A 15,546-nucleotide genomic window follows, 5' to 3' on the forward strand; every position below is an offset into this window, starting at 1 on the left:
GGGTTTCGTCACACTCTAAGCTTTCCAAAAATGTATAGTTTACAAACTCTCCAAAAATTTTGAACGAAAATACATAAGGACCTGGACTAGATGTTTGTATTTGTTTTTTACCCAGAAAAAAAATAATCAAAAAAATAATGATCAGACTATAATAACCATGGCTGAAGCTCCCAAAGTCAAGCTATAATGCATTAATGTTGTTTATAAGATATTATTCCATTTCAAAACTGCTCATAAATCCCCATAATTGTGTTAGCATCATACAATTGCTAATAACCTTATACAGTGTTGTCATTTTACTTAAAGCCCCCAAAGTCAAGCTATAATGCATTATTGCTGTTTATAAGCTATTATTCCAATCCAGAAACATATAATTTATTATCTGTTATGACACGGTAGTGCAGTTCTCTGTGTGTCTTTATAACTGGCTAAAGTTATGGTAGTTATAACGTGCTATGTAACCCAGGACTGAGATTCTTCTTTCAAACACTTGTGCTTGGAGATATAAAGCATTATGAATGCTGGACTTATAAGGTTTAGGTTTAGGTTTTAGGTGTTATTTATTCGCACAGTAGAAACAAAACAAAGGCATTATTATGACAGTTCAAATGACAAGTCAGATGAGATATTTACAGAGCTAAAATACAGACAGGAGTACTGTGCAGGAGGAGGCAAAGAAAGCCCAGAGGGCTTATAAGGCACACTCCACCTCATTTAACAGTTCAAATGTTTATACATACACAATAACAAAAGAAAGAGAAGAAAGAGAAATAGAGCAAGATACAGAAGAAGAAAGATTTTTACGTAAGACATTACATATACGTATAAGACATTATATCAACCGCTTATAATCCTTTATAAACCTTGTTATAACTTGTTATGCATGACTATAAACATTAATAAGCTGAAGTCACACTGAAGCCACGCAGTTTAATTTCGGCGTCCTTGTTAACAGGCGAGTCCGTTCACACCAGCTACATGCCACGCCATGCTGAAGCTATGCTGAAGCCATGCTGAAGCCACGCTAAAGCTATGCTGAACTGATCATTTCAGATTCTGTTCTATTTTCCAAGCGTGCAGCGCACAGCAGCTGACGTGCCAGGCATGAAGTCAATGCAGGCTGTGAGGGGGGGAGGGGCCGGAGGAGCAGCCCCGAGCCAGGCACTGAAGCAAAGAGAGTGTTTCTGGTGTGACCGGTTTAGCATGACACTCACTCAGCTTCAGCATGACTTTAGCGTGGTATTGGTGTATGGTTGGCGTATAGTGTGAACAAAGCGTACACCTTCCATTAAGATGTTTTGTGAATACCGGCCCTGGTGTTTACATGGTGTTGTTGTTCATGTTTACATGATGTTTACGTTGTGTTATTGTTCAGAGGCCCCTCACAGCTCCATCTACACCAGAGATGATGTGGAGCTCGGAGTGGAGAACCACCTCATCTGCCATGTGACCGGGTTCTACCCCGCTCCCGTCAAGGTCTGCTGGACCAGGAATGACCAGAACGTGACCGAAGGAACCAGACTCAACATCCCCTACCCCAACAAAGATGGCACCTTCAAGCAGGTCTCCAGGCTGAGCTTCATGCCACAGCTTGGAGACACCTACAGCTGTACTGTGCAGCACCAAGCCTTGAGCCGCCCGCTGACCCGATTCTGGGGTGATACACCTTTATCTGTTAGCTAACACAAACCAAAACTACAGTTAGCTAACACCAATCAAAACTACAGTTAGCTAACACCAATCAAAACTACAGTTAGCTAACACCAACCAAAACTACAGTTAGCCAACACCAATCAAAACTACAGTTAGCTAACACCAACCAAAACTACAGTTAGCTAACACCAATCAAAACTACAGTTAGCTAACACCAACCAAAAGGGGTCATCCCTATGTTCCCCGGGTCCTATGTTCCCCGTTTTTCCCAAATGGTGTCCACCCGCTATGCCAACCACCCGCAATGCCGACCTTAGGTTTAGGCGTGGGGGTGGGAGAGGTTAGGTTTTGGGTTAGGGTCTGGGGGAGGTTAGGTTTAGGCATGGGGGGAGGTTAGGTTTGGCGTGGGGGCTGGGAGAGGTTAGTGAAAAACGGGGAATATAGAACCCCAACATAGACATGATCCCCTATGTTCCCTGGGTTCTATGTTCCCCGCTCCTGCTAAAAAGGGTTCTATGTTCCCCGGGTCCTATGTTCCCCGCTCCCGAAAAAGGGTCCTATGTTCCCCGCTCGTATGCGTAAAGTCGGCGAGTGCAAACCACAATATCTCGAGGTTGTGAGACTTCATTGACAGACTGCATGAGGGAAAGCTCGAGTCTATAGGCTCAGATACAGTATATGCACACATTCAGCAGCAGGAGCAGCAACATGCTATCCATAATATTACATTTTTCAGAGAGAGAGAGAGAGAGAGAGAGAGAGAGAGAGAGAGAGAGAGAGAGAGAGAGAGAGAAGAGAGAGAGAGAGAAAGAGAGAGAGAGATCAATATTTGCAACATTCACGCAGCACAAATCGCCTCTGCCTATATAACCAGGGCTGTAGTGGTGGCTAAACGCACGTAAACGGTGTTTACGTACCTTTTTCAATGCTCTGCAGCGTTTAGGCACCTTTTAAGATCGTTTACTCACATGTTTAAATCGTTTATGCACACTTATTATTGCACGAGTTTTAACACGTTCGCGTAAACTCCGTTGATGCGGAGACCAAGCACGTCACACACCAAAAGAAAAGAAAAAAGATTACACATGGGCATGGCACTGACCAGGATCTCCGCGAACCGTAGCCTATTTTTGTGGAGTGCTCCGCGGGAAACGTACACGGCCCCGGTCACGTTGGTGCCTTTATCGAGCTGTGCTTGCCTGCCCAGACAGCGCTCCCTTCAAACAACTTAACGGTGCCATTGTGCCAGCGATGCGCAATGCGCATTTGGAGACCAGCTCATGGTGAGCTGAACATAGGTAAGGTTGGTTAAAAATGTGTGTCCGGAGTGGGGAAAATCATATAGGCTCACCGTTTTACAACTGAAGAGTGAATCACTGGTGTAAGAAACATGATTGATTTCCCTCTGATCAAGTAAAGTTTGTAACATTAGGTGCGTGCGAGTCGACTTGAATAGTCCAGGTGCTACTGTATAAAGCCAATATAATACGACCATGTTGAAAACTATCTAGAAACATACTGGTGTTTGTTGTGCCGAGATCTGTATAAATAAATATTGGCTGACTAAAATTTAGTGGCCAGAGTGGCAGAACCACTTTTATTTCCATGTACAGTAGGCTATGTTGTCTACCTAATACCTATCCTTGCCCAATGTGTTTGTGGACAGTTTGAATTATATATTGGTATTCAAGAATCACAGATTCAATCTGTCTACATACTTTTAGCTATAAAGCTGAAGCTGACAATCACAGGTACAGTGTGTGTGAGAGAGAGAACTATATTACTCTTCAAACTGTATATACTGGGTTCATACAAGGTCCTTTAAAGTAGGCTACCTACTGTATAATTTAACTTTTCATACCTGGAGAAATTCAACAAATGTTCAATAAATACATTTTATATTGATTGTTTAGGCCTAATTATTTGTAAAGTCACAACACATTAGAGATGTATGTAGTTCATTTTGCTCTCAAATGCACCAGGTTGATGAATTTTACTTTAAAATGTAAAAAAATAATCTTCCGGGGGAGAATCCCCCCGGACCCCCCTTGAGGGGCAAGGCCCATCCCATAGCCAGCTACTTTTTCTATCTGGCTGGCTACTCAGAAATGTGGGGGAACCCCCTGATATACCTTATAGGGCTATATGATTCAGATTAAGTTGTTCTATATACTCTCATATTTTGTCTTGTATATCGGTCACGGAAGCTTATTTATCCGCCGTTATAACACTGCCGGTGCCGCGTGAGAAAGCTGCCTCGAGTCAAAAGTATAGTTTACCCACCTTTTTTTTTTACCACTACAGCACTGTATATAACCCACAGACATGCACAAGTTCTGTAAAGCCATTCAAATAAATTGTTTAATTTTGCTTTCCTCTGCAACAGGCTACTTCCCACAGGCTACTTCGCAAGCATAATGGGCGAAGAAAAAATAAAGCAAAATAATAAGTGTTATATCACTACGTGGCCGACATATGCTTCTCTAGCCTCTGTATAAATAGGGATGCACCGATATGAAAATTTTGGCCGATGCCGATAACCGATATTAAGATTGCTGTTATGGCCGATAACCGATATTTACCGATGTCAATATGATCTGTATAAAAACACATTTCTATGATAATAAAATTTTGTACATACTGAAAAACACATGTAAACACTGAATTTGAAAAAGTTATGCATTTCTTCAAAAACATTTGTAAAAGCCCATAAATCATAGATTTACTGCATTATTTCATCTCAATGTGAAGAATTTGGCTGATACCGATAACCGATATTAACATTGCAACATCGGACCGATACCGATATGTTAAAAAATGACTAACATCGGCCGATACCGATATGATTGCCAATATATCGTGCATCCCTATGTATAAATGTTACAAATTGCTAGTTAAAACTTTCTTATCGTGGCATTGTGCCAGGAAAACATGAGGCATAGCCTACTGCGCCATAGCGCATCGCAGAAACTTTTGCAAGCCGAACCCCATATTTTCAAGATGAGCCAGAGAGAGCCAGAGACCCGAGGCAGTGCACTGTAGTATGGAGTCACGCTGAAAAAGGTGCGCTGTCTCTGGGCAGTGGGTGTTGGGTGCTGGGGGTGAAGTGAAGGATGGTTGTGGAGGCGTCCGGCGGTGCGCTACTCGCCGACTTTACGCATACGAGCGGGGAAGATAGGACCCGGGGAACATAGGACCCTTTTTCAGGAGCGGGGAACATAGGACCCGGGGAACATAGGACCCTTTTTAGCAGGAGCGGGGAACATAGAACCCGGGGAACATAGAACCCGGGGAACATAGGTACGCTCCCACCAAAACTACAGTTACTGTAGCTATAACCAGAGCTGCCAAGTCTCACGTTTTGACTGTGCAAGTCACACAACCTCTTCACACACGCCACACCTTCTATTTCACACAGCCAGAATCGCAAATTGCCTTCTCTCTCTCTCTCTTGCATTCATGCAGGCGCGCCATGCGTCATCCCTGCTCTCCTCTCCATCTCGAGAAACTCCCCTGAACCCGCAGCTCAGACACATTCAGTGGGTCACAAACGCCATAATCAGCATTATATATGGGTTCCTCACAGAAGGAAATACGTGCGACTCGAGAACAGCACCGAGCTCTCCACGCAGTAAGGGCATGCTCCAGGTGGCTTGCAGGTGCTGAGAGGAAAGTATGAGTAAGTATTGTAACGAATCGAGTATTCGTTCAGGAACGGAGAGTTGTAGTTGGTACAAGGTTCTTTATTCACAGGACCATTCAGCTCCTAGCAGCTAGCTTCACAGCTAGCTCTACACACGACACCCGGTCAGCTCGCTCGCATAGCTAGACTCACATCCGGCACCCGGCCGCTGGTCCCATATACCCCCACCCCCCTAGGAACACACCCACACATATTAGTTCCTAGGTAACACGGCAACACCACAATACTAGCGATTACCTGATTCGCTACAGTATTATAATAGAGAGGCAAAGTGACCGCCTACTTCCTGCTTCAGCCCTGTACCTGAGATTTTCATCCGCCATTTATTTTCCCATACACATTTCGTAAAATGCGTATAAAAATAGTTTTACTGGTTCAAACCAAACGGCACAGATATATTTAGAAACAGGACAGATCGCATAACATTTCACTGGGACCAAAACGTTTAAAAAAATGCAGGTTTAAAGGCCCAATCTGTCAATACTCACTATTACTGACGCCGGTGGCCGTTAGTATAACTGCAGGCAGCGTGTGAACGAGCTGACGCGCGGGCACCATACTCGCACGCGCACAAGCAGTTGCCTGGCAACAGCAGAGCTGTTGGTTGCTTTGGAACGTTAACTCATAAAAGTCACTTGAAAACGGCAACCTGGACAATTTATCGGTCAGATCAGCCTCGAGATGCCCAGGAAGGATTCTGGATGAATTAGGGGACGTTATGTTTGGCCGTATTTTGGCTTGCATTGGCTGCGGGGAAGTCGATACTCATGTTAGCACAAGCCAGGAAATAGCCTGCTGCCCCTGTATGTACGGTACCGTGTAATGCCTGGAGTTGACCAAACTGAACAATCAAACAATGTTTCATAAGCATAACAGTAACGTTAGGCATATTTAGGACTGTTAAATTCATTATCCACACAAGACGGTAACGTTATTAGTGGGGCTGGTGGTAATTTCTATAAATGTAAATTAATATTAGTTAGCCGCGATTAGCATCAAGCTGACGTTAACTATGTGCAGTCCCACTGCAGCCAGAGCCTGCTGGCTGCGGGGAAATGGATACTCATGTTAGCACAAGCCAGGAAATAGCCTTCTCCCCCTGTATGTATGGTGGGGTCAGCTCGCCATTCCGAAGTGTCGGCATTCCGATCATTGACTTCTATGCTTTCGGAGAGGCGGCCCTTTTTATCTCCAAAAAATGTTTCGCCGAGAGGTTAGGTTCTGGGGGAGGTTAGGCTTAGGCGTGGGGGGTGGGAGAGGTTAGGTTTAGGGTTAGGGTCTGGGGGAGGGTTCTTTCGCAATGGCGAGACAGATCTCAATTTTGTCAGAATGCCGGTATTTCGGAGTGCCGACATTTCGGAATGCCGAGGTGTCCCCATGTATGGTACCGTGTAATGCCTGGAGTTGACCAAACTGAACAGTCAAACAATTTACCGTAAGCATAACAGACAGTAGGCTAACGTTAGGCATATTTCCGACTGTTAGATTCATTATCAACACAAGACAGTAACGTTATTAGTGGGGCTGGTGGTAATTTCTATAAATATAGCTAAATCTATTAGTTAGCCGCGTATAGCATCAAGCTAACGTTATGGTTCTAATAGGCAGACTCACCACCGCAGCTAACTACAGTCAAACAAAAATGTTCCATGACCATAAGCATAACGGTAGTAACGTTAGGGTTGCATTACTTCACACAAGACGGTAATGTTAGCAGAGTTTCTGACCAGGTGGTCAGATACTTGTACTACGGAGTGACAGTAAAAATCTTTTTTTTTTTTTTTTTTTTTTTTTTTTCCCCCCCCCGATTTTTTATCCCATTAGTGCTGATTCTAAGTTTATCCTGGTTGCTACTTCATCCTATGCCGATCAGGGAGAGCCGAGACTGATTCCATGCTTCCTTCGAGACATGGGCAGTCGGTCAGCCACTTCTTTTCACCTGACAGGGGAAGCTTCACCGGTAGGACATAGCACGTGGAAGGCTCACGCTATTCCAACCAGTTCCCCTCCCCCTGAACAGGCGCCCCTCAACGTTGATAGGAGGAACCACACTAGCAACCAGGACAATGCATGTTTTTTAGTGAAGGGGGTTCCTATATGAAGGAAACCCCCGGGAGGCACGGGGAGAACATGCAAACTCCACACAGAAAGGCCGTGGGGCCTAGGTCGACCCCCACCCGGGCGATAGGGGTGGCACTCGGGGATATACGGACAGGCACGCATTCCTTCAGCGCTCACCTCGTCCCCAGATGGGAATCGAACCCACGACCTTCTAGCTGTGAGGCGATAGTGCTTACCACTACACCACCGTACCTCCTGACAGTAAAAATCTTGAATCTTGAAAATCCATTAGCAAGCACTCTAACGTTATCTGGTCAAAACCACATTACAGTAGCTACAAGCAGCAAGTTCCCTTCATGAACCGAAAACACAGTCCTGACTCTAGTTTCCCCCCGATGTCGGTCACATTGCTGCTGTCTGGCCAGACGGGCTTCATTAGATAAATATTTATTTATTTATTTAGTGTGGCCTTTTTCTGGAGTCTGTGTTGTTGTTTCCTTTTGCTAGCAGCTAGCGACGAACGTAACGTTATAAGCTACTTTAGCCATTTCCTGTTAGCGTCTAGGACAAGAGACAAGCTCATGAACGCGCGAGACGTCACATCCTCTAGCTGTGGCGGGAAATGCTAACCCCTTCGAAACTGAGGTATTTCCATGTATCTTCTGAACGGCTGGTCGGAGAGAAACGCCCCTGGTCGCCATTTTTAAGTTACGTCAAGGCGCATTCACTCATTGCCAATAAAAAACACTTTGTGCACATTTATTTCTCGCCAGAACCAACGGAATGGGCCTTTAAAGAAAATATTTTTTCTATGTTGGTTTTTTAAGTTTTGGTCTGAGAAATGTTCTATGGTCTCTCCCGATTATAGCGTTAGCTGAACCGTTTGGTTCAACGAAGTAAAACTATTTTATAAGCATTTTATGAAATGGGAAAATAAATGGTGGATGATGAAAATCTCTGGTACAGTGCTGAAGCAGGAAGTGACGTTCCACTTTGCCTCTCTATTGCCACATCGCGACAGAGTACTGGAAGGGAGATATCCTGGAATATTGACTTTCATGACACAATTTGTTGTGAAAGTCTGATAAATGGAGCAGTACAGTAAGCGCAGTAGCCTGCTGTGCTTGTGTAATGTGCATGGTTTCTTTGATCTCGTTCTGCTCGGTTACATGTCGCCATTCCGACGTGCTGCCACTCCGACGTTCCGCCACTCAGAAATATCGGCAATCAGAAATATTGCCACTCAGAAATCCCGCCACTCCGATTTTCATAAGGTCCGCCACTCCGAACTTGATTTGACTTCCAGTTCACGTTGAGGCAGCTGAACCTCGTTCAGACAGGCACCTCTCTCAGATGCTGCTAAATGGGTTGCCTCGAATCCTTGAAATGATTGTGGAGCCTAACAAAATTAAAATAAAGACGTGGGTCCCTATCGTTGCATCGGCGCTGTTTCTAGGCCGAGCGCCTGGCGCAGCGCAAATCAGTGGGCGTGGACCAGCGCACTTGATATCGTCGTGCTGGCGCTACACGCAGCCTAAAGCATTACAACCACGCCTTTTAAGCGTAAAATTATGCACCGTCATGCTCATTGGATAACTGCAATAAACGAATCGCACGCTTGCCTTTTTAGCTCCAATTCCAGTGGTCCCGCAAAACCAGACGAAAGCCAAACGCTCTGCCCCCCCCCCTCCCTTCATCCAGTCTGTCTGTCTGCATTATAGGCTATTATTCCATATTATTATGCTTCTCAAACCAATCTAACTGCAGTTTCAATACTGCAAGCATGTAAATACGCTACACTATAGCAAGATCAAAGTGAAAATAATGTTCTAAATGCATCAGCTAGAAAAATATAGCCTATTAAATTGGTGAAAGTTTGTCCAGAAAGATATCATTTTCTCTCGCCTGCTGCAGGAAGGATGATGCACATAAATATAGCCTACATTATGTAAAGTCATTGCATAAATGTGTTTTTATTGTAAAACTAAATGTGGAGTAGGGCCAAGTTATTGGAGCGGACATCACAGTATAGCAGATGACAGTAGAAGCTTCCGAAGCGCGTTCCGCTGTCACTTATCTAAATCACGTTAAATCGACAAGGGATATTTATAGCCCCAGTAGGACATATATGTTTCACATAGGGTGGTGTTCATTTCGATGTTTTATTTGGTCCAATATTGAAATGTTCTACAATTGGAGGTTGTCTTACCATTACACATTATTTAGATCCTCCCTTAATATAGGTTTTCGGCTCATTTGGTTGCTATTTAGTAGCGAAATGGAGAGGCACAATGCATGTTGGGACATTCACATTGCAGTGAAGTTACAGCTTATTTTTTCTATGGGACTCTGAGCGAGGGAGTCAGAGACAGTCGGTATTGTGCCTGTCAGACTGAGGAGAGAGGGAGAGAGGTGACACAGAGAAGGGTGAAAGAGGAGAGAGCCAGAGGGGAGGGAGAGAGCCAGAGGGGAGCGCTCCGCGCAACTGGCGCACTCTGAATAGGCCTGGTTTTCAAAAGCGCAAAGCGCTAAATGTACGCCAGGTCGGAAGATAGCAGTACGCCGGTATTTAGCGCCGACACGCCCACTTTGGCCCATTCTAGGACTGCGCCACGCCCATTCGGCCTAAAGCGCATTTGGCAGCGTAAAGCCATATTGATATCGTCCCAAAACAGACGCAGGGCACGTTTTTTTGCGTTTAAGGCCCGTTTTAGCGCCGAAGGCTTGTGGGAGAATAGGGCCCGTGTTGTTGGTGCTCACTCTAACTCCACAATGTGCAAGATAGTGATAGGCTATGTGTCTCTATAGGTGGGTGCACAACGCACACACCCTGCTTAGAGAGCAGCGCACACACATGCTGACACGCCTGCGGGAACATAGCCTAAAATTCTGTTGTCCCTCCATGCGCCCTGCAGCTGTGTAAAATGTCATACGAAATAATTATAAATTCCAATAGGATAAGCTTGCCTGATTCACTGAAAACAATTAAACAATAACGAAAAAAATTATATCCTAACGAAAATAGAAGTCTAATCAAGTAAATAGCCTTCAGAAAGCATCAGTAAAAGCCCAGTTCTAATAGGCTACTGCTGCGCTGCTCAGACGCACAGTGTGCGACTGAAATGTCTGCACTTTTGTGCCATATTCCACAATTGCCAAACTTCAGAATGGTGGATCCTTTAGAAAAAAGAGGAAGGGCCGACATTTCGAATAATGAAGGCAGGAATTTTCGTAATGGTGGGACTATGAAAAAAAGGTGAAGGACCGCCAGTCCGAATAATGGAAGTTAACGTTCGGAGTGGCAGGGTTTCGGAAAGGCAGACAGTTACCGTTCTGCTCAGCATGGCCATGTTAAAGAGACTAGATTCTTTAGTATGAACATTAAGTTAGTTGAATTAATTGAATACAGATATCAACCAACATGATAGATAACCCACTGTTTTATTTTTGCACGATTTGAGCAATATACCTGCCTGTGCCACTTGTAATAAATAGCTACAAACTGTCGACAACTTGCTCATTAACTCACGGTTTAAATAATGTTACTTTCTAGACGGACCTCCAGGGGTGGCTGGTGCATTTTTGTCCAGGGGGAGGGGGGCTATACCAAAAGTAGGGCTGGGTGATTGAAACCAATATCATGATAATCATAAGGAAATCATAATAAAATTAGCAAATGGTTAAGACCAATAATGCCATCACAATGGTGTAATCCTGTTAATTTAAAATGAGATATTACTCTAAACCTGGCTTCAAACGGCCAAAAAGTTTTCAAGGTCCATTGCGCTGAAGTCTCACTCCAAACTTTTGGGGAAACTTGGCAGCTCCTAGACTACAGTTAGCTAACACCTTAAAGGGATAGTTCGGTTTGTTTGAACTGGGGTTGTATAAGTACCTGTACTTGCATATAGTCAGTGCAGTGGCATGTCCACACTTTTTTTTTTTTTACCAGGATGGCACAAGTGGGGCACAGACTTATGAAGGGGTGGCCAGGAAGGGACCCTCAGCGGCGCCCGCCAGGGCAGAGGCGAAGAAAATTTGATGTTTTTTGGACTTTTAGCCAAAAAACACACACACACACACACACACACACTCGCTCGCACTGTGCATGCACACGGCACACGTCAGAATAGCGTTAATTTACCATGTTTGTCCCAACTAGATCCCCATCCCAAGTCAAATCAGACAAATAAGCCAAATGTATACATACCCTGATGTGCAGGAGAAGCTGAAGGGCCTTCATCACCACTAGTATCTGTGTCTGAGTCTACAAAAACATAAGTTGCCATTAGAATGATAATAAAATCAACCTTTTTTAAGTAAGCTAAGGGGCATGTTACCCATGATTATTGTACTTCTAACACCAGTGGTATGCAACCTTGCCCTACTCAGGAGCCACATTGACAAAACAAAATCTTTCCTTTCCTCCTTTGTCTTTTTTAGATTATTTAAAGAAAGACAACATACCTGCCAACAAACAGAGATTTTCACTTTGAAAACAAACAAAAAAACATGATACGGTAGGCTTGAAACTTCACCCTGTCTTTAAAACACGGGGCCATGAGCAAGAATGTAAATAACTACTGCTCATCTGGCATAATCCAAGTCTCCACAAGCCCTGAGATGCCAAGTTGAGATGAAAACACAGAATTTACATGAATGTAGTCAGGTTCAGTAACTCCATTCATTGTACTACTAGCTACCTGGCTACAGTGAATATTTCAGCTTAAAACAGGGTGTACCGTGTAAATGACATCTTTTCAAGTCAATTTGGCATCTGAGGGCTTGTGGAGACTTGGATTATACCAGGTGAGCAGTATGGAAGTATTTTATGTATTTTTCTGTTGTTGTTTTTAAGTTTTTGCTCATGGCCCCCTTCACACTCTGGAGACAGCTCTACTTGCCTGATGCAGCCGGTCTCCATTTCTCCAAACTGGGACCACGCCGGCTACATTCTACTGCATGTAGGCTAGTAGTACATTGACTGTATGCAGGTAGCTCATAGGACCCCACTTCAAACAAACCAAACTATCCCTTTAACCAAAATACCTGCAGTTAGCTAACACCTTAAACGGAGGCTTTGCCGATCCCACTTTGTATCATTATAATTTCGGTAATATAAGCAGATGGGCAGTGTTTTCCTTCTCTATATGTTTTCCACACGGAGAAATATCCTTGGTTTGTCTGCCTGCAGAAACTCTGCCCCGGTCAGCTGCAAGTCATTAAGGCTCGTTAAGGGGACATTCACACCAAAAGCGGGTTTTTTCAGTCAGAACGCTATGAAAATCATGTTGGAGCGTTTTTTTTCCACTTCGTTTTATTTTCCCCTGCAGTCGTGTGCACTAGAGTTGGGCACACAACGACCACACGGACGGTAGCCAGCTGGTTTTGTCTGTTTGATGTTGTTCACTGTCAACATGAAAGCCAGATTATTGCCAATTCTGGCAGCAGCGAGGTAGAGGATACCTCTGGGAGGAGAAAATGTAGGAGTAAAAAGATGAGCAGCGCGCTTTTCCTCCAAATGTTCAACCTTTTCAGCTTTAAAATGCCCAGAGCGCTCCGTCAAAAAGACGAGACGCCACCAGCATTTAAACGCAGGTGCGTTCATTAAAAGAGGAGCACGTTTAGCGCGTCCTTACTTAGAGAATTAATTGCAGAAAGACGCTGGCAGCTCCAAAAGCGCTTTTGGTTTGAATGTCCCCTTAGGCTCTCGATGTGATTCTCCGTGGATGTGCGCATACTTAAAAAATTAAAAATAAACATTAACAGCCGCCCTGAAAGCCGCCTCGACAGCATTGAGCAGAGCTTCTGCATGAAACGCGTCACAACGGAGCGTTTTGCCAGACAATGAACTGGGAGCTCTCCCTGTATGACTGAGGGAAGATAAAGGAATCTGGTTGAAAAACGGCAAAGCCTTCCTTTAACCGAGGGGTTCCCAAACTTAAGAATGGCGCAGCCCACTTTGAAATCTGAAAATCTTCTGGGGCACACCCAACCCTTTAATCACAACTCTGATCAACACACGAGACTAAAATTATGTATTTCCCTAATGTTTTTTTTAATATTATATATTTTTTATTTCATTAACAGAGCATGTGAACTGGGGCATAAGGGAAATTAATAATCCATCCACATACAAAAACATTTCGGCTAAATACCAAAAAACAGATTGCCAACATTTTCTCCCTCCTTATTCATCAGAAGTATTTGTATGCATTTCACATTTGTTGAGACAAAATGTGATGAGCAACAACAGAAGCAATCAATCCACAAGCTATTCAATAATGAGTAGAACGTTGAACAAACTTTAATGATACAACAAATTAATTTTGGCGTATGACTCCATGCTATGATGACGCTCTCCTGAGAAGATGAGAGGGCGTTGTCAGTGAAGAATAGGATAGGAAATCCCCCATAGGGAATTCTTCAGGAGTCATGACGATGGTGGTGGTCAGGGGAGGAGGTGGGGCGAAAACAACTGCTTCAGCGATGATGATCAGCAACTGAGAATCACATAGCACATACGTAGCACATAGCAAACAGAGTAAAACATGGACTCTGATATACTACGCTGGTTAGGTGATTGGCTCAGCAGGAAAGGAATAGCTTGGGCTGATTGGTTATTGCCAAATGAGGGGAAGCAGCATGGGAAACTGTGAATGGATGAGGAGCATGAATGAAACGGGGCGTGCCTAACAATGAATGAGGTTATAATAACCTCATTCCTTGTTAGGCACGCCCGTTTCATTTATACAACCTCAAAGAAAGGGGGCGTGCACTGTGATATGACCTGAACTGGGCATTGGCTGTTAAGTAGTCTTCATTATTGAAATTTGTTAAATCATTAATGCTAGGCTTTAAAAAATGCTACCTTATCTGTAAAGGGGAGACTCAGATCAATTGAGCTGACAGGTCAAGGAAGCCCTTTGAAATAGTTTTCCCTTGCCAAAATTTAACCTATGTTTGGAGCGTTATTTAGCCCCCTTCCCGACAAGCTAGCATATTATGCTTGGTACATAGGGATGCCTTAGCTCTTCTAGTTTCTTCTGATAACATGATCTCCACTGTAGCTTTAAAAATGGCCCTGCTACAGCCATTATTTTTGATTGCCCACGAAAATCGGGAGTGTTGGCAGAGGCAGACCACTCGCAGCCCACCTCCACGGCCCACTAGTGGGTTTGGGAATCACTGCTTTAACCAAAAGTGCAGTTAACTGTGTTCATGTGTGTTCCTGTGTGTTGATGTGTGGTTCCTCCTCAGCTGTGGAGCAGGAGCAGCTGGGGATCGGACCTGCTGTGTTTTGTGGACTGGGTCTGACCGTGGCTCTGCTGGGCGTGGCCACAGGAACCTTCTTCCTCATCAAAGGAAATGAATGCAACTGATATGATGCAAGGAGCTGCAGAGTAAGACACTGCTTTCTGTCTACTGATTTAAACTGCTTCTGTCTGGCAATGCTCACATCATGTTAGCTTTTGGCTAACATGTTAGCTTTTGGCATTTAGCCAAGGAATAGAGTTAGAGTTAGAGTGAATAGTCAATCACTGCATTTATTATGTATACATTTGTTGTTAAAGAATCTGTTTAAAATAGACCCTTTTCATATCAGCCATTTTGAGTCAAAGCAGGGTAACACAGGTGTAACTAATAGCAGCAATGAGGGCCCTGGAACTGGAACACCTAAATGGAATGGAACCATAATTAACGTTATTGGTTATGCACTGTCCTATCCAATAAAGGCAAAATGCCCCAAAGAATAATCTAACAAAGAAACAAAAAGTTATTGGTTACGGAGGTATTGTGATTTTTGACATTTTATCAAATATTCGGCCAATCTGTGAATAAATTACTTACCAAAAAAATCTCTTCATCATTGTGTTTGTAAAAGTGTCTCTCTCAACACATGTGATAAAGGTTGAAATTCGACTCCCTGAGGAAAACCCGTGACAGCTGCTGAAAGTTGGGGTACCCAGAACCATATGAGAAAAAGTGGAAAATGGTTAATTCTGCATGAAACAGCTTATGATGGGTCAAACTAGGGGTTTTTCATGATGCCGAATCAATTGCAAGTATTTGTTTTGCACCAAAACCGCTCCTTGTCGAGAAAACAGCCATGCCCACCCCTCCCACTC

General features: G+C 43.9%; 1 protein-coding gene across 1 annotated transcript in view; it reads left to right on the forward strand.

The window, feature by feature from the left end:
• The window catches only part of LOC310788703 (H-2 class II histocompatibility antigen, A-Q alpha chain-like), a 38,237-nt gene extending 22,974 nt beyond the window's left edge, over nucleotides 1-15,263 (forward strand). Inside the window, exons 3-4 of the mRNA XM_083650249.1 lie at nucleotides 1,376-1,657; nucleotides 14,678-15,263. Of these exons, the coding sequence (XP_083506375.1) occupies nucleotides 1,376-1,657; nucleotides 14,678-14,799 (404 nt within the window). The 3' untranslated portion in view covers nucleotides 14,800-15,263. The remainder of the gene's footprint in view (nucleotides 1-1,375; nucleotides 1,658-14,677) is intronic.
• The last annotated feature ends 283 nt before the right edge of the window (nucleotides 15,264-15,546 follow it).

The sequence above is a fragment of the Poromitra crassiceps genome (assembly GCF_964638095.1).
Source record: "Poromitra crassiceps genome assembly, chromosome: 13".
NCBI classification, from domain to species: domain Eukaryota; kingdom Metazoa; phylum Chordata; class Actinopteri; order Beryciformes; family Melamphaidae; genus Poromitra; species Poromitra crassiceps.